Here is a 25,325-nt window from a genome sequence, read left to right on the forward strand (position 1 = left end):
ACGCCATGAGGTCACAGTGACCTTGACCTTTGACCTTTGGCCTCCAAAATCCAATCAGTTCATCCTTGAGTCCAAGTGGACATTTGTCCCACATTCGTTCTTGAGATATTGCGTTCACCAGAATGGGACAGACAGAAGTACGGACAACCTGAAAACATAATGCCTCCGGCCATGACTGTCGCCACTGATGAGGAAATAAAAAAAACCACTGACACATCCTGTCACAACTTGCAAAATATAACAAAGACTAACGAGACTTTGCAACTGCAATTTCTTCACTGACTTCAGTTGCTTAAAGACTGCATTGATTTCATCATCAGGTAAACTCCAGCAATGACGTTGTGAAATTTAGGAGTTGCTGAAATTAATCATGTATTTGTAGGTTTGGAAGAAAACTTCCTGCCTCTAACTCATAGTCTGTATACAAATAAAAAGGAACTGCAGCTCTTGATTAAATCTACAGTGAAGATATTTACGTGAGACTTCACTATGACACCTTACTGGAAGAATCTTTACTGTGCTTTACTGGTGACGCTGATGGGTAAGAGCCCCTCATTTAGTAACTGATGATTTCTACATAGGCTACAAGTTCAGTGACTGATGTGACTGAAATGTTGAATGATCCTGTATATATGAGCAATTAGAGGCTTTATTGTTATATTAACAAAGCTGGTGATAAGATGGTAAGAGGCTGAAAAACATTATCCTCTGTGAAAATTGTTTAGTTTTTGATGCTGCTAAAAAAACCTCACTGTATATAATGATTTTAATGCTCACTGATGTATTAAAGTTCTGATTAGACTTGATACAATGCTGTGATTCAAAAAGAATACTTTTATTTTTGAACGAGGCCTGTGAGACGCCTTATTACTCGTCAAAAATTATAAGAAATATTGAAAATAAATTAAGAAGTAATAAGCTGAAAAAGCTGAAAAAACAAAGGCCTGTTAGCAAACAGTGTGTTCTACATATTTTCTGCCTTGTATTACTTCTGCAGTGACAAAATATAACAAACATACAATATTACAAAAAATGCTAAACACATCTGTGTAACGTAAATTAGCATTTACAAGATAAGATATGATAAGATATAAGAAGATTTTCCTATTCCATTTGTTAGTATGCGTTAAACAATGATGGGAGGAGATGCTTCTCTTTACAAAGAGACAACAAAAGAAACAGACAAAACAAAGAAACAAAGTAACATAACAAAGAAATTTCCCCATTTGCGGGACAAGTAAAGAAATTCTGATTCTGATTCTGATTTAGTTAGAATATGTTTAGATGAGCAGGATTTTTCATTTTCAGGGTCAAAAAACAACGATATGACTGTCAATGTAGCCTACATACCGCAGTAAAAAAGGAATCAACAGACTGACATAATGAAAACAGAACTGATAGAGGCTTTATTATGCAGGTTTTGTTCGCTCAGCCAGAGAAATAACTTTTTATATGTCAATAGAATGAAAATGAATTTAAAACTAAACAGTACATCATATGTTATCTGATACGGCTGAACTGACTCCTCTCTCTCTCAGGTGTACCATGTTTAGGGGCCTGGGAGCAGATTACCTGGACCGGTCCAGTAACGGCTGGTTTCAGAACCACTTTCACCTGTTCCTCTTATTGCCTCCCAAACTGCACCTACACCTGGTCCTTTCTGGGCCGCACAGTCAACGGGAGCACATTGTCCTGGACACCAGATGGACTGGACAGTACAGTGGAACTACAGTGTAATGTACTCAATCCAGAAACAGGGGTCTCCAGCACTATGACCTCCGTTGTAGAAATTAAGAGTAAGTATAGCAGGTTAATTTCTGTACCAGGTATGTAGTGGTGGAATATAATTAAGTTGTTGTATGTATGCATGTAATGCTACTTTATACTTATGCTCCAGGTTAAAGACATGGTTAAAGATTAGACCTTTGTTCCCAACCTTTTGACATGTCACACTCACAAAAACAGTCTCTAGTTAGTCCTTGTAATGCTCCAGATGTATATTAGCTATGAGCAGTTTCCACCAAATCGTGACCTCCCTCTAAACTTTAACATAATAAGTAAAGATTCAGTCCAAAGTCCAAAAAATGAATATTGATTTGTGAAGCAGAATTTTCCTGCAACCCTTTCAAGGGGCCTGACCCACTCAACTAAAATACCTATACCACTATGAAAAGTAGTTAAAAAATAGCTCCACCATAATAAGCTACTTGCACATTCATGCATCTGTATTAACAATTTATGTATCATGTAAAATTATGTCCACAGGTTTGAGTCAGATTACAATGCAATGCAATTGCAATGTAGTAAATTACTAAATACAAATTAATTGCTAATTTAATTGCAGTAAATTTGGATTACTGTTCAATTCATTTAAACCTTGAAAATACTGCACCTTAAATTAATAACCCAGAAAAATAGAAAAAAATTGTTCCAACAAATATTCATATATATCTCAAAACATCTCAAAACATTGGCAATGCAAATGAAATGCAAATTCACAGTTCTTCGAATCAACTTACCCTTGTTAAAACAGTACTGGCACAAACCACAGGTGTATGTATTCTTTAACTTGCTGGATGCTGTTTCTTTTCTGTAAGTTTTGGTTGCTGCAGTCTGGTTACAAAGTCCAGGTCACATGTACAGTAATCCATTACAAGGGCCACTTGTCTTGCTCATGGCCAGAACAAGATGATCTCCAAAGGCCCCCCTAGCTAAGTATGGGGCCCCTTATGACCCAGGACCCGGGACAACTGACCAGGTGTTACCCCCAATGGTGGTCCTGTCTGTTACTACCTCACCCCTTTAGTCATATTTTTCTGCAGAACGAGTACTTTAAATTTGATAGGAAATTTCAATTATGCTTATGTATTTGTACCTAAACTGCGACATTTTTGTTTCGAAGGGTTATTGAACTAAATGTTGAGGTCTCCACTTTAAGTTAAGGATGTTAAGATATCAAAATATTACTGAACCCCTTATGAAATGCACAAGATGCAGAGTTTGAGTAAAACATATTTGAGATTGTGTGAGCTAGTTTTTTCCCCCATGATTAGGAAATCCTCTCTATCTGGTGTCAATCAGTCAATCTTTATTTGTATAGCGCCAATTCACAACAAACGTCATCTCATGACACTTTCCAAATTGAGCAGGTCTAAACCATGCTCCTTGTCCTTTGTTGCAGATCGAGTGTCTGTGCAAATCAGTCCAACAAACACTGTCCCATCTCTCAACAAGTCACTGGATCTGGTCTGCCATGATGCTACATCCTTTCACCTCTCAGGCCCATCACACCAGGTGGTCTGGTACAAAGACGGACAGAAAGTGACCCTGCGGGAAGATATGCAGCTGCTGCAAAGCACCTCACTTCACTTTGACTCACTGCTGCCCTCTGATGCTGGATTCTACCAGTGTGAGACTTCTGTGCCTACACTGCAGCAGACAAGAGTTTTTAGCCTCGGATATCTACTCAGCTGTAAGTATTCATGAAGTGGAGTATAGTTTAAGGAAGAAAGGCAGAAGAGTTCATACTTATAAAACTTTCTCATCCTTTTTAGTCGATCCATGGAACGTCAGCATCAGCGGACCTGACACTGTGTTCCCTGGCAGATTGAGTAAATTCACCTGCTTGACCAGCTGCACCTTATATGTGGATTGTACTGTCAGATGGCCGTTCAGGACAGGTTTCCCCATTGGAACCTACCTGTCAGTCCATGAAAATGAGCTCAAGTGGACTCCATCCATACCCGGCACTTTCCAGAACTTCACCTGCGTTGCAGAAAATGCAGCAGGTGGACGGTCAGCTGAGGCCACCAAGATGGTAGAAGTTAAAGGTATTGATACGTCTTGAGAATTTGCTCTTGTGTCTGCTTTATCACACCATTGTCACATTTCATGTTAAGTCTAGCTGCTTGATTTATCCTGTCATCTTTGCCTTTATACAGGTACTCTTGGCTCTGGATCAGAGGCAGGGAAGCTCAGTGGACTTCTTGCAGTGATCCTCGGCCTGGGACTGTTGATGCTTTTTGATTCTTAGAATTGTTAACCTTTTCAATGTTTCATTTGTCCTTTGTGAATGTATTAATTTCCTTTTGTCTTTTATCTTCATCACACACGAAAGACACCTTAAATTGTCCTGTTCATCAAAAGTGTTGATTGACAAAATCTGTGAAACAAAAGAAGAAGATGAGCAGTAAATCTTTGGTGACTCCAGCTTTATTTATTTTCTAAATATTAGAGAACATAAAAATCTGTTAATGAGTTTAAAATACATGTTATGTAATGCCAGGAGAATTGTTACACAATAACTTATAAAAACAATATTTATGGCGTATTTATTTTTCATGTAGCTGGTATTACTTCTTTAGTTTTCTTCGGCATTATCTGCCTTGAAGTGCATATAAAACCCCAAATAGTCTGAATACTTTAAAAATAGAGCAAATATGCTGCACTAACACTGTCAGAATACACTACAGTGAAAATGCAATGAAAAAATGCTGACACGATGCACTGCCTATTTGCTTAGAGACTTCTAGATCACCCACAACGATGTATATCACCATTTCCAAAACAATGTGATTAGGTTTAGGCAAGAAAACTACCAGGTGAGGTTTAAGAAAACATTGTGGTTTGGGTTAAGATAACTACGTTACTTATGCAACTTCAGTTACGAACATACCTCCGTTGCATACCGTAGTTATGTTATGTACATGGCGTAAGATCAATACATTGGTAAGTTATAATAACTCACACTGAACATAGTGGTCTCCTGGGTGGAAGTCCTGTGTTTGCGTGACATGACCATCCGTCCCCAGCCTCCTCCTGAAGTGGACTCTCTCGCTCTTTACAGGCCTTCGTCTGACTTCCTCTCTTACTGCCACTAGAGGTCACTGTCTAAACCACATCTGGTTTATACAAATACACAGGAGAAGTTTTTTTTAAGTTTGCTGAAATTCTGTATTATTAAAGTACATTATCTCTTTTATATGTTACATGTTAATTCTGAACAGTTTGTCCATAATGATGTCTTTCCTTGGTTTCTCCTCCTCCTCCTTCACATAAATGTATTTAGCATCATGACACACTGTTTGACCTCTGACCTGGTCGTGTTACTGATTCACTCGCATGCTGAAAAGAGGGCCTTTGAGAAGTCAACCTCTATCTCAAAAATAACTGACTCATTTATAGTGATGTGTTTTTAAAGCCCATGCGGGTGGTGAGTCGTCAATGTCCGTCTTACCTGACTGAAACTGAACAAATAAGAAAGATAAGAGAATCTCACAGAGCAAACAGATGAGGGAGACAGAGGCCCTCCGGTGTGTTCTCCTTTCTAGTTCCCATATGTGAAGTAATAGTGTTACCTGTCTGCTTTTTCCTTTTGTCCTTTTTTCTGTATGTTATCTCACCTACTTCATAGTTTCAGTTGTGTGGTTTAGTTGGAATGAGGAAGCAAAAATGTTACTGTTTATGCAAACAAAACAAAGAAACGTTATAGATTTGGGCTTCATCAATGCAATCTATATGTTAACCATTGTTGATTTTGTTGTAAACAATACAAGGACAGCTGCTACATGGTCTTCGTTAATCAATGGTCAAAGAAATAATGAGAGCTTTAACTCAGATTAAAGTAGCAGCACCACAGTGAAGGAATACTCTGATCTGTATTCAAAATTTTAGTGAAAGTAAAAGTAAAAGTTTTAATTATTGATGCATTAATATACACATTGTTCTCATGTTGCTGCTGGTAAATGACAAGGTAATAACCATTTTTATGCTGCTGAATTGCTTGTGAATTTTCCCCAGGATCAATTAATTTGTACCTTATCTTAAACTATAATACTAGATCATTACTTATTTGTTGATTATGTTCAGATCTGTGGTCAATCAAGAGAGAGTTTGGTGGCCCCTGTTGATGAAGACAATTAATGAGTCAGTGAGTAGCCTCATATGCTTTAAATTCATTTATTAAAGGCTAAAATACTGTAAACTTGGAGTCCTAGATTATTTTTGGATTGACAACAAAACTGCTTTTGGTTAAGTTTTCTTGTCTTTTCAGTTTTGGGCATGTCATGCTGTTTCCACTCCTAAGGGAGGTGCTGTGCTCTCATTTAAATAAGCAGTGATTAAAACGAATGGCCTTGTTGAGCTTTTTCTTTTACTGCGCTGTATGTGTTATAATGTATCTCCCTCATATAAATATTGAATGCAGTTTAGTTTAATTTAGTTTGTTTGATACAATAACTCAATACAATAGTATTGTCCAAAGACTTCCAGTTCCATTGTCTTAATTAATGTAAATGACAACAGCAAAGATGCAGAAACATCAAACCAACAACAAACATCTCTATTATAATCAATAAAATCACTTCCTGTCAAATCAATAAATAAACATTAACATATGCCTAAATTATACAAAATATCATACAGATTATACACTTCTAAGTTTCAGATGAGACATAGTTTGACCTGAAAGCATTAAAGCAGCAGATTCTGATTAGTCATGCCACCCAAGTACCCATATCGGCATCTTTCAAAGTAGTTACACATTTTAACAATAACAAGAACAAAGTGTTGTGAGGACAAACTCAGGCCCGCATCAGTGTGTATCGCCATCACTGCCGAGAACAGAAGGATGATTTTGCTCTTCTGATGGGAAATGTGGTTCTTCTGGTCAGGGTGTTGGATTACGAAGAGTAAATCATGAGGGCATCCAGCAGCTTCCTGCCTCTTGACATTCATGGAGTTCAGGCCAGACACCAGAAATGAGTTGATGTTGTTATGATCGTTCAGTGGAATTTCAATCATTTAAAAAAATAGTATATTAGGTTATTCCAGTATGTATGTTTTATTAACATTAGTATTATTTTAATATTTTTGTTCTCATATGTCATGTCTCTCGTGTACATTTTGATTTTCATGAAGCCACACAAAACATTTGCATCCACATTTGCAACAGAATTTTGCATATGACATATATTCAAAACAGCATAAATCAAAATTATGGCTTTGTTTAATAAGACTATATGTAGGATGATGACAAGACTCCATCATGTTATATACCTCAGACATCTGAACAGACAGACCAGCTAATGTTGGCTGATCAAGACTTATTGCACTTACAGTTTTCGCAATAGTTAAAACAAAAAAAAAGGACCACACACACTCAATTCAATAATATCTGACCTCTGTCCGCCTACTCACCCTCATGCTCTACCAATAAGGCAGCCAAGTCATCAGTCTCACCGCCCTGTGTGTCAGGTGCAAAACACAGGTGTGCTCAGATACTGAACTTTGCACCACCACAGCTCAAATAATGCCACAGGTATTTGCTGAGTGGTATTGTGAAAGGTATAATAGTTTACCTACTCTACGTGTAAGGCTGGAAAAGTCAGCAGGTGCACCGATTGAATTATGAAAATACTGAATAAAATGCTGCTCTGTCATGTGGTTCTTCTTGTTATGCCTGCTTTTAAGATTTAGTACACAGAGCAGAACAGAAAGACATTGTCAGTGAACATTTACAACACAAAGCTGCTGAAGAAAATGGAGTGGAGCTCATATGAAGTCCTTGTGTTAGACGCACACACCCTCAGACAGAGAGACAGAAAAAAAAGAGTCGAAAGTGTCACATGTTTACACCGAAACTTTCAGGAGTTGAAGTGGGAAGACTATAAACAGCCCTGAATTTTAACCTAACCAAATAAGAAAAGGATTAGACAGGACACTGATGAAGAGGAAAACAACACAAGCCCCCCCAAACATTTTTATAATTCAACAATAAAAAAGAAAAAAGATTATAGATTATACCGCCCACAACCCCCCTACTCCCCAATCCTTCCTCACATACCTTCTGTCATAATTTGTCATTGGCCATTGACAGAACTCAAGATAGTAAACGAAAAGTACAATGCACTGTTTGTAAGTTTGACAAGAGTGACCACCAAATAACCAGAAACACCTGCAGATAAGAACTTGGGTTGCCACTGCAGGTATTTATGGTAGGGGGCTGGATGCATGTGTAATATAATAGAGGGGAAATAGTGAGGACATCCTCAGAGCATCGACACACCATGGAGAAGAAAAGAGTGGGAACCTCTGCTATTGTACTGCTGGCTTTAATACAAGGTAGGCTCTGCTGAAGTTGATGGATTTGTGATAACTTAATTATGCTGTTATAAAAGACTAAAGATCTGTTGTATCATTTATTTTCCACTAAATAATAAACATTGCTTTCTTCTTCAGGTGTTTTGGCCTCCAGTGCTGTGGAGGTCCAGCCCTCCATCAATCCAGCTATAGCCGGCAGCAATATGACACTGTCTCTGTCTCCTTCTACGGCTATCCAAAGTGGAAGCTGGGCAGTGGGAGAGTCCGTCATCCTCACCTGGATCGGAGACCAGCAGGCAGTTTTCCCCAGTCACACTGGCAGGGCGTCGGTCAACGTCCTCACTGGAGCTCTGACCTTGAGCTCCGTCAAGGTGGCAGACTCAGGTGTCTACGTAGTGCGGGGCAGTGACCCCCAGCTTCAGGCCAATGCCTCCATCACTGTTGTGGGTAAGATTGGACAAACAGTTGATAATCAAGGTTGGAAGTATTCAATAGTTCATCCAATGAAGACTTCATAGCCTCTTAGAAACCAGCTCATAAACTGTTCACTTGAGAGGTGTTTTTATCAGAACTTTAACAGTCACAACAACTTATTCTCTTGATACGTTTAAAATAGTTAAAATATTCCTGGTTCGAGTTGTACTGGTACTTTATAATACGTGTACCTATCATATATTTAGGGTTAGGGTTAGCTTAGGCATGACTCATGATTCCTGTTACTCATCATTAACAAATGAAGTTCTGATGACTTCATATGATCAGCTCACACTGATGGAATGTAACTAGGTACATTTATTCACGTACAGTACTTTAGTACAATTTTGAGGTACTTTGAGTATTTCCATTTTCTGTTAATTTTTTCTGTTTCAGTTAATATCAGATACTTAAGGACTTTTACTCAAGTACTATTCACATGGGTGACTTTCTTAGTTACTTTTACCAAAGTAATATTTTACCACAATCTTTACTTTTCCCAAAATATGGGTACTTTATGCAACACTGTTCACACTTAGATCATTAGTTAATTAATAAGTAAAGTAAATGCACAGTTACTTCACACATGAATTGATATGTGAAGAAATATGAAGCCTTTTTTTATATCAAACTGGTCATCAGATGCAAACTTTTATATATTAAGCAAAAGCAGTTTTGTTAGCAGTACTATTTGCAGATTTTCAGATTGAATATCTCCTTCAAGGACATTTCATCTGGTGAACCCTTTATCATTCTTTATTTCCTGCTTCATATTTATCCCTATTACTGACCTCCAGTTGGATTAGTGCTCTGAAGGAGGCTGCGGGTATTGTTGGGTAAATATGCTTTATGAGATGGATCACTTAATGTTGTATAGTTTCTCTTTTAATCCAAATACACCTATTCCCTAAACATATTTTACAAATCTTTGAATTTAAAGATTGTCCTGCTAATGTCACATACTCTATTGAACCTGATTAACCCAGAAATGTAAATTTGTACAATAATGTAGAGACAACAAAGAAATCAATTATAGAGACACACAGAAAATGTAATAAAATAAGTGGTGTAGACAGAGACAACAAAAACAGGACAAGTGTACATCTTAAGGGCAAATGAGGACAACAGCCAAACAAGTAAGCTAAAACAAGAAGTATTACATCAAACGTGATTAGAACATAAAAATAAATATATGGAGGTATAAAAGAAACTGTGAACATTATCAGTACAGAATCTTTTGCAACTCATTGCAATGACCATGGGAGAGGCAGTGAAAAATGTGCTGATTAAATGTTTACACTTCCCTTTTTACTGGAACAGGTTCCCTTTTATAATGAAGAACGTGGATCTCTGTACAGTGTTCAGAAAGCTCTTAAAGAAATGCGTGTCCCTGCCTCGTGACATCTGGACTGACAACAGCAAACTTAAATACTGGCGCTCTCTGTTTGCTGTGAGAGCCTGGTTGTGTTTTGGTTTTGTCGCCCTTTTGCTTACATGACGTCTGGACAGTTTCTGTGTCTGTCACCTTTATCTGGTCACTCTGTCGGTTCCCTCAGTTTCCACCAAGCCTGTTTATGCTGGGTCAATAAATCTAAAACCAAATCTATCTAGAGTTACATCAGTATGTTGTGTTACATCAGTATGTTGTGTACCATGTTTTGCATTTTTATCTCACATGATAAGGTAACTTAAATACTGTAAATATTTCATTTCATTGCACTTGGAGTTATACCACTTTCTATAAAGCAGTCTTTTTACAGAGTTTATAAGTCATAACAAATACCTTTTTTAATGGGCAATAAAATATTTTTAATGCTTTAGTGATCATTAATAATCCTTGAAAGAGCTTAATTAGTACCCAATGAAAAGTACCCAAAAAAATAACTGCCACCCATCCATCCATCATCTGTAACCGCTTATCCTTTTCAGGGTCACAGTGGTGCTGGAGGAAAATTTAATTACCAAGTAAAGTAGACTAATAATTCTAAGTTGTAAGTTGTTCTTAAAGTAAAGTCAACTATGAGTACTCACTCATAGATACCAGCCACCTAAATATGCCTTTCTTTCCATCCGTGCATCATTTCCCTGAGAAATGAACAAAAATGTCTCTTTCTTGATGTGTTAAAGAAAGAGAGAAACAATTCCTGGATCTAAACCCTCCTTGGCAGAGGTAAAAATCTTCACTTTTTGATGTATGTAATGTTCTAAAGTATATTGAGAGGTGTTAATACCCTGTGCTCTTCGTGTATGTAAATGGAAAGGACAAGGGACTTAGAAACAATTCTTAACATAATGTACTCCAACACTACCTTCAACTATGTCCTCAGGAACAAACAGTGTGAACAAGCACTTAAGATTATGAGCTTTGTGCAGATAGATATTATCTTAGAGGGCATTAGATTGTACAGGTGTACCTAACAAAGTGGCAACAGAATACAGGCCTATTTAGCACTGACTTATAGTGTTTGTATGGATGCTGTTCCTCCATTGCTTGCCTACAACAAATCCTCACAGTGTAACGTATGTTGACACATCTTGAACCTTGTCTCTTCCGCTTGTCTCCCACAGAGACCATTTCAAATGTGATGTTGAGTGTGAATGAAACCAACCTGATGGAGTTCAACAGTTCAGCAGTCGTCAAGTGCTCCGTCTCCTCTGGATCCTCTCTGTCTTTCCTCTGGATGAACGGCAGCTCTGAGATAACAGCCAGTGACAGAGTTCAGCTCACAGACGGAAACTCCACTCTCACTCTAGTCAACGCGACCCGCTATGACCGGGGACCCTTCATGTGCCGTGTGTTCAATCCTGTCAGTAATGGCACCAGTGATGCATTAAACCTCACCATCAGCTGTGAGTCATTTTTTTCCCTCCCATGTACTATAATTGTCCAGTCTCACTATCAGAGCTCTGAAATGCTGCATGCCTCTCCTCGTCTCTTTCTCAGATGGTCCGGATAACATGGCCCTAACAGTGAATGGAAACAACACGACTTCCTTTTCACCCGGATCCAATCTGACCATGTTCTGTTCAGCTCAGTCCAATCCTCCAGCTCTGCTCCAGTGGGCTGTCAGAGGAGAGCTTGTGAACACCACAGGTCCACTGTTGGAGCTGTTCAATGTCAGTGAGGACCAGAGCGGTCCATATTCCTGTCTGGCCTTCAACAATCACACCAACATGAACAGCAACATCACCACAAACATCATGATATCAAGTGAGTTTGTTTGTATTTTGACATCAACCTCCATACCATATTTCTCCATCTGTTCCCAACTTCATCTTTACTTTGCTTTGTTTCCGCAGAGTCAGGATCAGAACACCAGGCAGTCAGTGTGTGGCTCCTGTCTCTGCTATTATTGTTTGGACGCCTCTTCTAAAAGGCAAGTTTAAGAATATCTATACTACGATCTTTTTTCTCAGTTTTGAAATGCCCTCTAGACTATAGCCAGACTTGAATTACAGTTTCTCCATTTGCACCATGACAACACAATGAATATAGATCGTTTTTTGACACAAGCTCCTCATTCACCTTGTTGCATTGTTTGCAATACATCACAAGTAAGAGCGACATGAAGTAATTAGTCAAATCAGCACAGCCAACTAGTTGACTGTATCATTCTTTTGGTTTGTTCACATAGTTTGGATCTGCGGGTCAGTGAGGTTATGTGTAGTCTGGAAACAGAAGTAAGACGACATTAAATACTGCAACTTACTTACAACATAGTGCCGCTTAATAGTTTGGTCTAAAAAATCATGACAGATTCTGATTTAATGTAAGTTGAAAGACATTTTGTCCAAAATCGAAACCCGCTTATTATCATTGAAGACCATTAACAGGCTGGAACCAGTGAATTTCTTAAAATTTCATAATAAAATTTTGATTGATTAATCAATGCCAAATGAGTCAACCCTGCAATTCATAGACTCCTGTCCGTCTCCTATCAGGTGTATGCACAACTAATGTGATTCACTAAATATGTTTTGAAGGAAAAGGAATGTACAGTATGAATAAGAGCACTTTTGTGTGAGAAAATTAAATACTGTGAAGACAAACACAGTAACTTGACTAACTAATGACTAACTGCTTTTCTTTCACAGATGCTGGTGGCTCATTCAGTCCATGACAACTGCAACGACATAAATCTTGCACAGTGAACCAATACAGCATTCAAAATCATTACTGTGTGTCTTGAAATGTTTTTTGTTTTGTGATTCAACAATTAAATTATGGGAAAAAAAAAAATATTATTACAAGCAAATCTGATTAACATTACTGATGTCAAGTCATCTTTTATTTGACCAAGTATGTTGTAATATGTTCACTCATCAAACAATGAATTGAAAGGCTGATAAGGAGTACACAAAGTGAGCAGGAATACACAACCACACCCACATACCTCAAACACACAATGTGCAAAAATCAAGTACAGGTAAATTAATTTTACAACCTTTGTCTGTAAATACAATAAATACTGCATAGGCTCTTACAGTTTTGTACTATTACGTCTTTGTTGGCCATTTGTGTATTGTGTTGCATTTATGAAATATACCTGAACTGCTGTAATTATTTCAGTATGATGAAAATTTGAAAAGACAGGTTGAGGCAATTTCTTGAGTATTCAAAATAAATACATTCTTCTAGTCATGTAAACCTAATAATAATTCAGCTGTACTTACAGTCCATAGGTTCCTCTAGTTAGTACATGTAACTCACAATTGAGTTTCCCATATAATTTTCTAGCTTAGCAACCCAGCCTTTCAACTGTTGTGTGACTGAATTCAACGCTAATCTTTATGATGGTTAGAAACTTTTTCATTATTGTAAAAGTAAACAACTTATCTCACAATGTATTAAGCATACACAGCATATTTCTATCACATATCTTTTATTCAAACTATGAAAAAGAAGAGTCTCAGAAGAGTTTTAACTTTCAAACAATGCATGCTGGGAAGTCTGCTAATATGCTGATCATATTTCTTTAGACACTTGCTTTAATGAGTTGAATGAACTCGTGTTGATAAGTATAAAGTGTGGTAGTTTCGTATAAGAAGTGGTCTGAAAATAAAAACTAGATGTTTCAATTTTATTTAACAACTTGAAATATCATAAACTTAAATATTCATGTTCAGTCGTGAGAAAAGATTAGTTGATTCCATGATTTCTTTTTTTACCGTGTAAGTTTCCCTTTATGTAAGCAGTCTTTACCCCATTTTCCAATGTTTACACCACCTGCATTATGGGAAAATGTGTTGAGTAGGACACTGCTCAGAAACATTTATCAAGAGTTTAAGACTACACCGAAACTGGTTCTCGCTCTTGTTACTCTGCCAATTCATATAGTGCACTCATAAATATCTCCATCCCCTCCTCTGTTTGGTGAAAAGGTGCAGAGTGACTGAGGTTTACAGTAAATGGACACTCCTTGCTGTGTACCTGTACAATCTCTGGTAGAGCAGGGCAAAACAAGGTGTGGCCAGGGCAGTGAGGTAGAATGATGATGGAAGACTAGGCGTAAGCATTTACATGAGAACAGAACGCTGGACTGATGTAGAGCAAATATTTGCTGATCAGAAGGCGGTTGTGACCATATTATATGGCCAGATTTGATTTTATCACAGCCAGAGACAAGCATATTTAGCTGACAGGAAAGTTCCCACCGAAAGGAGAAGAGAAAAGATTGTAATGGAGTCTCGACTGGTGTTTGTTCTAATCCTGGCCACGATTACCTTTAAAACAGGTAAGGTTGAATTATTTTTAGCTGAAATTCATTTGTATTTTCTATTTTTTATGATAATAATCCTCAGTTCAGAAAATGAGAGCCTGAGAGAGTTTGTAAATTTGAATGATAAAAAAAAAAAATGTTTTTTTTTTTATGTACTATGACCAATAATTCAGCAATGTTTGATTAGGGATGACTGAATATTGTCTGCTCCTTGCTTTCTGTTTCTAGCTCCTGCACATAGCCAGAGTATACACGCTTCGGAGAACCCCTTACCAGTGGGCAGCAATGTCACACTTTACAGCCAGACCAATGTCACTACAGGAATATGGTTGTCGGCTGACAGGGGCATCATTGTGTTTATAGTCTCTGGAAATGGGATAATAACTAAGGATTGGAGTGACAGGGTGACATTCAATCAAACCACTTCATCACTGACTATAAGGTCACTACAGGTGGATGACTCTGGAATGTACATATTGGAGGCAATCAATTTGTTTCGTGCTAATTTGACACTGTCAGTCCAAGGTAAGGATCACTTTATAACTTCCCATGTGCACTCACTCCCTCATATACTGTCTTACATTCTATAAATGTATATTAAACAAAGCTCATTACATTTTTAAGCATGAATACTCATTCAGCCATTCAAAAAAAATGCAATCTATCAGCGGATAGTATTTGCATACTCCATACTCAACCTCAAGTGTTGATTTGCAAGACAAAAGAACAGAGCTGTGTGGGAGTAAGTAGCCATTACGGTCACCTTGACTTTGGACAGTCGCACTTCAAGTTAGCTTTAAGTCTCAGTTTCAATCTTCAAATTATATAAATAGGGCATTTTGGCTGAACATTTTTGATTTGATAAAACACTCTTTTGACTCATTTTTCACAAATTTACATCATCAAACATACATTAACATATTTAAACATAATGCATCTGTTGCAGTAACTGTCGCTACTGTCACATACATTATTAGTAGGGATGCACCGATATATCGACCAAACATTGATATCAGCCAACAATCACCTTGTTGACTGCTGTTGACGTAGCGGCAAATAACGTGTCACTCACCGATTGGCAAATCTGATGAGTCATATCAATTTTGAACTGGCATATTAATGTGCTATTGCCTCGTGACACCCCTGCCTGAGAAGTTCTTATGATTAAAGGTGCACTATGTAGTGTTGGTGAAGAAGAAAAAATCAGAAGAGAAAGATCTTCATTGACTGACTTTTTCTTATGCCTAAACAAACTAAATAAACAAACTCTCTGAGTTTTCATGACTGAATAAACTGAATAAACAAACTGACCCTAAAGGAAAACACTATTTCATCATGTTTTACTTTACTTTACCTTTCTAGCTTCAAACAGTGTTCTGGGGACCTTATTTTCCTCTGAGAACAACTTGTTTATTCAGTTAGGGAAAAAATAAATATTTCTGATTTTGTATTATTACCCCATTAATATTGTACATATTACAATCCTGAGGTTTTTTTTATGTTAAAAAAGTTTATATTAAAAGTTGTTTCATCAATTTGTATGATCGAATTTGTGCTCTTTCAAAGATAATTTAATGAAGGGCTAAATTACTTTCAAATAGTTCTGTTATCTTTATATAATTAAGTTGTTGGGGTTTTTTGTTGTTGTTTTTGTTGTTTCTGGCACAAAAGGGGGAATAAATAACTAAAACAAAACAAACAACAATTAACTAAATCTGTATCTGCATCAACTATCGGTCAAATTGCTAATTTAAACATTGTCATCACCAGAATTATACAATCAGTGCAGTGCACCACTGGTTATTAGTCACTTGAACAGAAGTACAGTGTAAAACAAGACTTAGCGGGTTCATCTAGTGGCCCTCTGAGGCTGAACTCAGGCAATATGGTACTTAAATACTGGTAACTAAATGCTTTTCTAAGTATTTCTTATTACCATATTTTTCAGTCAATATGCTGTCATGCTGACAAAGACAATTCTGGTGTTTTGCAAGTTCACCTTCTTAGTACAATTGAGGCTGATGGAGATGTCATCGATTTTTAATATTACTCTTCTAAAATACCGGGCAAAGTAAAATTTTGATCAGATGATGGTACAGGATGAAATGTTATGGTTTATTGGCTTATTTCAGTTTGGACCACAAATTATCAAATCAACTGTCATCAAGTAAGGCTAATACACATTTTGGCTTGAATCAAACTTCAGTTCAGTCCATATGGGTCACGTTTCCACCTGCACCTATTATTACATTGTTTGTCACCTGCAATCAGCTCTTTCAAGTGCATGACAAATGGCATGTCTTTTTTCCTTCTTTGCAGTGCCTATTTCAAACGTAACTTTGAGAGCAACCGCAACCAACCTGGTGGAGTTCAATGACACAGCAGTTCTCATGTGCTCTGTGTCCAAGGGCACGTCCCTGTCTTATGTTTGGATGAATGGCAGCTCTGCGGTCACAGCAGGGGGAGGAGTGCAGTTCAGCAACGGCGGCTCCACCCTCACTATGGCCATGGTGACCCACTATGACGAAGGGCCGTTTAAGTGCAATGTGTCCAACGGTATCAGCCATGATATCAGCGCCCCTGTACTTCTGAACATCAGCTGTGAGTTTTCACAAGACAACGGTCTCAGCCAACAGTATTAACAAAATCCAGTCGTACAACCTCCTAACACAATTTCTCTCTTGTTGCTTCACCAGTTGGTCCAAGTAACGTAACAATGACGATCATGCCCATGACGTACATCCACAGAACAGGAACTAACATCACGCTGACATGCTCAGCTGAGTCCAAACCTTCAGCGAAGATCCAGTGGATGTTTGATGGGGTGTACCTAAATCATTCTGGCCCACAGCTAAAACTAGAGAGAGTTGTAGAGAAGAACTCAGGAAATTACCAATGCCTACTTCACAACACAGTCACATCCAGATTCGCCAGCACAAGTGCAATGATCAGGGTTTTGGGTAAGGTTGGATTTGAAGTATTTTGGAGATTTATTTTTGTGCTTCTTTTATATTATTATCTCTGCAAAGACACACTATTTTAAAGAAATTATTTCACATTTTGGAGAATAGGCTTATTTGCTGTCTTGCTAAGCCTTAGATTGGAGGATTGCTACCACCAGCCTGCAACTGGTTAGTTTAGCTTAGCATTAAGACTGGAATCCAGGAAAAAGATCTAGCCTGGCTCTGTCCAAAGAAAACAAAATCCACCTCTAAAGCTCATTAATTAATATGCTAAATTTTGTGCGTGTGAGTGTAAAAACAAAGATGTGGTTTTGTAGGGATTATGTGGCAGACTATTTCCTGTCTGGGCACAGTGACTTCCTGAAATGTTGACATGAGATATAATGTAGTAATAAGTGAGATTTAGAGGTGCTAGTGTGCTTTGTTACCGTCAGGGTGAGTCAGGCTAGCTGTTTCCAATCTTTATGCTAAGCTAAGCTAACTGGCTACTGGCTGTAGCTTCATACACATATAACTGAACGATATGAGAGTGGTATTGATCTTCCCATCTAACTTTCAAAAAAGCAAGTATATTTCTCAAAATGTCAGCAACTAATTTTACAGTCACATTTGCCATTTTCACTCAACTCACATGTGTGAATGTAAATTACTCAATTACCTTTCTCGTCCTTTAGACCCACTTGCATCAGTCGTGGTGAATCACACAGGTGGACCAGCGATACTTCACGAGTCGTTCACCATGCATTGTGAGGTGGTTGGATCTGTGGACAGAATTCAGTGGTGGAAGAACGGTAATCTTATTTATGCCGACAATACAACAGACTTCAGCAATGGAAACAAGACACTGACTCTCGACCCAGTCCAAAAGTCAGATAATGGATATTATAAGTGCCAGGCTTTTAATTATGTGAGCAACATGACCAGCAGCCCCTTCATGGTGGAAGTCAACTGTAAGTATTTGAATCTCTCCTTCTCTCTTTCTTTTCTCTGGTTATGACATATTTTGCACATCAAATACTGTAGATTAGGCCCATTCCACGACTTTTTCAGAAGGGCCAGATTAAAAAAAAAAAAAAAAAAAGATAAGTGCAAACAAATGGATTTTTGCACTTATTTTTCACAATTAAAAAACAAAACAAAAACAAACATTGTATATACACAAGTACAGGAAAAAACAAGGCACCTTTTTAATCGTAGGTTGTTTATGCACTGGCCCCAGGTTGCCAGTTGGATAGGTCTGATGTGGATTCATCAGCTCAGTCTCACACCAAGGCATGTAATAGACCCAGCGATCCACAAGAGGCTGGTGTGTGAGTGTCATGGATTGCCTCACCTGGCATTAAAAGCACATGGGTGTATGAAAGTGCAGTACCAGCAGGGGGCGGTAATGACAGGAGTAAAAGACAAATACAGTCTACAAAGCAAGAATGTCAGGGTGGATTGGAAGGTCAAACACAGGACTTTCACCTGAGAAACTGATTATTGCTAAACCAATAATCAGTGTTGTAATTTCAGTGTCTAAACCTGAGTAGTTTTGGTACCTTTATTTTGAAAGTCAACAAGGATTTTTCATATGTTGTAGGTCCATTACACGCTTTGGGGGGATACCAGGTTGCATACACAAAAAGCAGAAACATTATAAATGTATTCTTGATCTTAAATGTCTGACATAAAAAGATGTGATGGGGATAGAGGCAATCATTAACTAAGGAGGAATCACATGAGGCTTCAGCACTAACTAAAATGAACTAAATATCACATTGTTGGTCTCAGGTTATCCAAAGGTTATCTTCATTAATGTACTTTTCTGCATTGTATGAATGTGTTGACAGTCATGTGAACACGTTTTCAATGAAGGTGGTTTAAGGTAATTTCCTTGTGTTTAGATGGACCGTATATGCCAACTATCATGGGTCCAAATGCAGCAAAGACAGGAGACAATGTCACACTCAGCTGCCACTCAGCCTCACACCCTCCCAGCACCTACAAATGGTTCTTCAATGGTTCTGTAGTGGCCAATATGTCGAAGTATTACACACCTCCTCTTACCAAAGACATGAGCGGGAAATACGTCTGCATGGCCTCCAACAACGTCACTGGCATGAACAGCACTGCGTACACGATGCTTACTGTTGTTGGTGAGACTTGGATGGCTACTTTTAAGTTTTTATCAAATAGTGTCTCCTGTGTACAAACTGGAAAGGTGGATCAGGAGGGATTTAAATAACTGTTGTGGATTTTTGCTTTGTTCTCAGATCCTATCACAGATGTACAGTTAGAAGCACCCATGAATCCTGCCATAGAAGGTAATTACTATAATCTAACATGCAATGTGACCGGACCTGCTGACCATGTGTACTGGATGAAAAATTATGAGCCGCTGCATGAAGATGGCACAACTGTTTTCTCCATGCATAACAAGACAGTCACCTTCAAACCACTGGAGTACAGTGATACTGGATACTACCAGTGTAAGGCTATTAATGCCGTTGGGAACATGACCAGTCCTCCTTACAAGCTCCTGGTGAACTGTGAGTAATTTTTAAAGGATTTATGTCACTGAATATTTTAAACAGAGAATTTTAAAGTGTACATCATCCTAAGTTATTGGAATAAATACACACTACCGTGTCCTTTGCTGTTGCAGTTGGACCAGAAACACCCATCATTTATGGGCCAGCTTATGCCGAGACAGGACGAACCGCTGTCTTCAACTGCTCTGCCAAGTCGATGCCCCCCAGTCATTTCAGCTGGTGGATCAATGGCTCCGAGGTGGCCAATACTTCAATGCTTACACTTGGCCCCTTGTCTTTAAATATGAGTGGGGTATACACCTGTATGGCCTCCAATTATGTGACCGGGAAGAACAGCTCAAACTCCAAGATGCTCACGGTCATTGGTAAGAAAACTCAAGTATAGCATTGTGCAGATTGATAGAGAAATATAGATACATCCTATCCCAAACGTTACTCTTCTAAGATCAATTTACATAGTAAAAGATTGAGATCTCAAGAGGGACACATTACAAAGTAACTACTCTATCAACTCTATGCTAACTACGTCTCTATAAATGCGTTAAGTGTGGAGCTTTTTCAGTTCTCAGCGCAGAGGCGACTCTGTATGTGATGTGTATGTGTATGGGAAGACTTTGAGGTACCATGGCAACACCACAAGCCTTGTTAAGCATCTTAAATGTGATGACAGTACAGAATATGATGAGGTAATGCAGCGGCAGCCTGAAGGAGAGGAGAAGAAAGGTGCCACTACCATCTCTCCATCCCTTTGTTCCCTCCCTTCTCTCCTGAGCCACATATACAACAGCCATTTGATTATAGATCATATAGATAGAGCATCATATATATTCAAAACCAGCAATATATAGTTTAAATGGGTTTTCTAACGCCAAAACTTTGAAATTATGATTATGTTTATATAATTGTATGCATTTTGCTCTTTGCTCTCTTATTACTTAAAGCTTAATGCAACTCTCAAGCAGGGGTATTTTGAGGTCACAAAAACAGCACTTTCTTTTTACCAGGCATCTGGATATTTCCTTAGAAAAACAATTGTGTTTGTGTTTGTGTTAAGTGTTCATTTTCAGTGATTGTTGAACTTAGACCATGTAAGGCTTTATAATGTGGACCCATTGTGCTCTCCAGCTAATAGGGCCAGTTCAAGGTCATCTGCAGGCTTAGCTTTGCATTAAAAAATTCAGGCGAGATATTCAGTTCAAATTCCTGTAGAGCAATGCAATTACAAAGCTTCTGACTATTCAGACTGTAACCTTTCAAAAGAGCCCAAACCCATGCCTGTACTCCAAATGGTTCAACAACAGCCTTGAATATGTATTGGGCTAGACTGGGACAGGTGTTTTAGGATAATTTTACATCAATTTCCGGAAAAGATAACAGGTTTAATCTATATCTGTATTGGTATTGTATTACTATTGGCGACAGCAGTGGTATCGCACATCACTACTCAAGTTTAACATGTATGCAGCTTGACTGTATAAATGACCAAATACTAATTTCTACTATGTTTTGTGTCCACAGAGGCTATAACGTCAGTGATGATCCGAAACAACACAATCCCAATAAACAATGAAAACTTCACTCTCACTTGTGAGGTCACTGGGCCTTACGACAAGATCTCCTGGATGAAGGACAACATGTACCTCAACATGAACACTTCCATGGAGAAAGCAAACATGTCCTACCACATTCAAAACAACACGCTGCACCTCACTCCAGTGACACTCTACAATGACGGAACGTATAAATGTGTTGCCATCAATAAAGCTGCCGTGCTTGGTAGCCCCCCGTACATGCTGCTGGTGAACTGTGAGTGTTGTAGGAAACAATGGAGGGTGTTTTTATTTCAAACTCATTCAGTTCATTGTTACTCGTTTTTAAGAATTCAGTGCATATACAGTACATATATATATATAAATATATATATATATATATATATATATATATAGATAGATAGATAGATAGATAGATAGATAGATAGATAGATGTGTGCCACAATACTCATCATTTTTTCTGACCATTTCTGTCTCTGTCTGTCTGCAGATGGCCCTCTGAGTGTGAAAATCTTGGGTCCAGAGTCATTAATAGTTGGCTCCTTGGTGTCTCTGAAATGCTATGCTGATTCACGGCCAGAATGTGATTTCTACTGGTTCGTTAACAATAAGTCTTTACCTGAAACGACTGGCTCGGAAATCACTTTCATTCCGCAGAAAGGCAGTGAATGGAACTACACATGTAAGGCTAGGAACCCTGTGACCAATATCACCATGTACAAGACCAAAGCATTCACTTTCGGTGAGTGAGCCTTACTCCTCCTCTCTCCTTATTGTTGACGCGGTCACTACAGAATCTCCATAATAGGTTCTTTAATGGTCTTCAAAAAAGTGTGTGATATCAGATGAGCTCACAAGCAAAATATGGTTGAAATACGATGCAAAACTTGAATAGGATCATTTCAAAATTAGTATTTCTTTTGTTTGATTTGTTTTGGAAAAGTAATTGTTGGCTTTATACAGTGGAATATTTGAACTACATCCTCATAAATAATTTTGCCGACAATGGGCTGAGTCTAAGAATTATTTATTATTGATTAAGGGGATAATTTTCACAATCATTTAGTCTATAAAATGTCAAAAAACTGTGAAACATTCTTGTCATAATTTCTCAGAGCCTGCAGTCATGTCTTCAAATTGCTTCTTTTGTCCAACCCACCATCCAAAACCCAAAGTCTCTTCAAGAAAATCAGCAAATTTTTACATTTAAGAAGCTAGAACAAGCATTTTTTTTTTTACATTTTTGCTTGAGAAATTTATCAATTTTCTAAACATTTGGCAATTAATTTTTTCTTTCGACCAACTAATCGATTAATCGACTTATTGTTGAATCTCTACCCAGAATAACTGCCATAAAATTAAAGATATCTCATATTGTTGCCTACTAAATGTAACTTTCTTCTCACTTAAGAACAACAGACATGTTTCTTTATCGGTCTTTATTTCCATCTCTCTCTCCCTCTCAGGTCATGCCTCCGCCCTCCACATCCCATCCCAAGGCAGTCTGATGTTGATGGGTCTGTTTGCTTTGTCGGCCACTGTGCTGTTCGACTGAGTCCTCTTCACTGAGAGATCCAGTGTGGCTGAAATGCCTCTTGCTCCCTCTCCAGTCAATAATCTTAGTGTAAAATAAAAGGGAAGGGACTGTATAGTCAATATTTTGATGCCGTGTTAACAATTCTTGTGTGTTTTACTGGAAAGGCAAAGAAGAATGTGAATGTTGAAGTGCGACAGTCTTTGATTTCAGTTTTTGTTTGATATTTCCTTTAATTGAATTACATTTGAGATGAGATGAGATTTATGTGCAATACTGAATAGTCACATGTACACTGACATTGGAGGGACAAATGTCATTATAATTATTATGATTGCACTACCTGTTTAGTTTTTTATGTTAAATCTTATCATTATTAGCAAGTAAAAGTAGTTACTGTGGTGGCTGTTGTTTAGGCCCTTAATAAGAAATATTTCCAAAGTTTAACAAGAGGAAACAATGCAACTGTATTCTTTCGAAATACCTTCATACTCTTTTGCTATTAATTGCAATTCTTCATTCTGATCACCTGTACTTTTTCTTTTGTGTGTGATAATATTAGAACTGTAAGTAAACATAAGTCTTATCATGCTTTGATTTATGGTATTTTTTTTGTTAATCAATAAAAAATCAACACAATCAATTTTGTTGGGACTTTATTGAGGAGGATACACTGTCTTTGTGCTAATTCGTGACAACTTTTTTTTGCAAAACATTTGCTCTTTAATAAGAAATATATCGTGTATACAAAGGAATATGTATTACAGTGATTACTGCATGAACATCACACATATATTATGAGTCCTTCTCAGTGTTGTTCATAGGGGGACACTGGAGACGACATTCCTGCCCTTTCTGCATATCTTCAGATTCTTGTTTTCTTTCCTCTGGCACCATCTTTTCACTTTGGGTTTGAAGAAATCGAGACAGGTGAAGCAATAGGGTTAGAAGAAAAAAACAGATTGAGTTTTCTTTCCAAAGTATTTTTAAAATCAATATCACTATAACACTTTCAAGGAGTCCTTTTCTTATCTCACTTTTTACTGGTTGCTTAACTTCATCATATTATGAATCCACTCACATTTCTGAAGCTTGTTTTTGCGTCTGGCAGACTCCTGACAAAGGCAGCGTGGACTCGCCGTCTCTCTTTCCTTTCCTGGGTGACCCAAATACACCGAGACAAAAGAGCAGAATGGCTGAGGATGATGCACTCTGCCAATACTGAGGCTCATCTTACATATAATCTGAGTAGACGCTAACCGAATGTGTAATTTGTTTACTGCATAACTTTAATAATGCTGCTTTCACCTTTACAGTTGCACAGTCTGTTGTGCTGTCTTGGAGTGTTGATTGCATTTGCAACAGTCAGTGGTTTTCCAGTGTCAGGGGCTAGAAAACAATTGATATTTTAAACATAAAAATAAAGGAATAACAACAAGATGAAGATGAAGATTTAGATTAAATTAAAGGTGCACTATGCAATTTTTTAAAGTTTAAAGTTTGCAAGAGCTCGGGCCAGGCTCAGCCTACGGGAGTTTAAGGCCAATTTAATCCTAATTCTGTCCAACTAGAGGAGAAGTGAAGGGTTTAAAAATCAAGTCTTAAACTTCCCGAACATACTTGAAAGTCATATGTGTAAATATTAGAGAAAAACAGGCGTATATTTTTGAGTTAAAAGAAGAGCCAATTGTCCGTCTAGAGGTCCTACAGTTCAAGAATAAAGGTTGAGAAAAAGTTACAAAGTGCCCCTTAATGTTAAAAAAACTTGATAAATATTGATGCACCGATCTTGTGAAAATTAGTTTTTAAACAATAATCTCACGTACCATCAGTGAATGTGTTGGCAATCAAGGATTGCTCATGGGTCTCAGGAAGACCTTTGAAAAGAAAATCACAGAATAAAACACAAGATGTAAACTTACAAAAAAAAATCATCTTATTTGGATAAAGTTTACAATACCTTGGCTGTGATCGGTAAAAATAAGCAGTCCAAGAACCAGCAGCAAAAACATTCTTGATCCCATGTTGTACAAAACAATAAGTCCAGGGAATGAAGTCCTGCATGCACACTAACTTCAGTCCCAGTGAGGGAGTAAAATGGCTGTTGTTGAGCCTCCTTATAAAGGATGGTGTTGACATCTGAAACTAAGGCCGTTGTTGACTCAGTTTTATGGAGCATGCCTTGCCCAACTAGCACCTTTACAGTGGGTGGATGTGAATTATAAGAAATATAGACCTTTGCCAAAATACCTGGTTGTGGATTTGAGTAATGGATCATTGTTGTGAGAAAGTGAGGGACCCACATGACATGCATGAGAGCCTTTGAATGCCATATGGTCCCATGTTTTTAAGTCTCAAGTTGAAACTTTTCTCACAGTCTAGTTATTATGATTTTACTTTGAATGGTTAAATGTGTCACATACACATTTGCCCTTTATCCTTTTTCTTAC

The 25,325-nt window shown here is 37.8% G+C and overlaps 3 protein-coding genes across 3 annotated transcripts; all 3 read left to right on the forward strand.

The window, feature by feature from the left end:
* Window positions 1–419: 419 nt before the first annotated feature.
* On the forward strand, window positions 420–6,126 carry LOC141012531 (uncharacterized). Its single transcript, XM_073486038.1, has 5 exons — window positions 420–541; window positions 1,539–1,796; window positions 3,182–3,472; window positions 3,555–3,830; window positions 3,942–6,126. Exons 1-5 carry the CDS (start codon window positions 490–492, stop codon window positions 4,031–4,033), a joined length of 969 nt encoding a protein of 322 aa, XP_073342139.1. The 5' UTR covers window positions 420–489; the 3' UTR covers window positions 4,034–6,126.
* A 1,940-nt stretch (window positions 6,127–8,066) lies between these two features.
* On the forward strand, window positions 8,067–16,936 carry LOC141011478 (cell adhesion molecule CEACAM1-like). The gene is made up of 5 exons (XM_073484639.1): window positions 8,067–8,121; window positions 8,239–8,547; window positions 11,143–11,424; window positions 11,519–11,785; window positions 16,614–16,936. The coding sequence occupies exons 1-5, from the start codon at window positions 8,067–8,069 to the stop codon at window positions 16,934–16,936; spliced, it is 1,236 nt and encodes a 411-aa protein (XP_073340740.1).
* Window positions 16,937–16,996: 60 nt separating this feature from the next.
* Window positions 16,997–23,510, forward strand: LOC141012657 (cell adhesion molecule CEACAM5-like). The gene is made up of 8 exons (XM_073486184.1): window positions 16,997–17,254; window positions 17,932–18,207; window positions 19,144–19,395; window positions 19,513–19,788; window positions 19,905–20,156; window positions 21,310–21,597; window positions 21,832–22,083; window positions 22,808–23,510. The coding sequence occupies exons 1-8, from the start codon at window positions 17,011–17,013 to the stop codon at window positions 22,894–22,896; spliced, it is 1,929 nt and encodes a 642-aa protein (XP_073342285.1). The 5' UTR covers window positions 16,997–17,010; the 3' UTR covers window positions 22,897–23,510.
* Window positions 23,511–25,325: the final 1,815 nt, after the last annotated feature.

This window comes from Pagrus major, chromosome 17 (assembly GCF_040436345.1).
Source record: "Pagrus major chromosome 17, Pma_NU_1.0".
Lineage (NCBI taxonomy): Eukaryota > Metazoa > Chordata > Actinopteri > Spariformes > Sparidae > Pagrus > Pagrus major.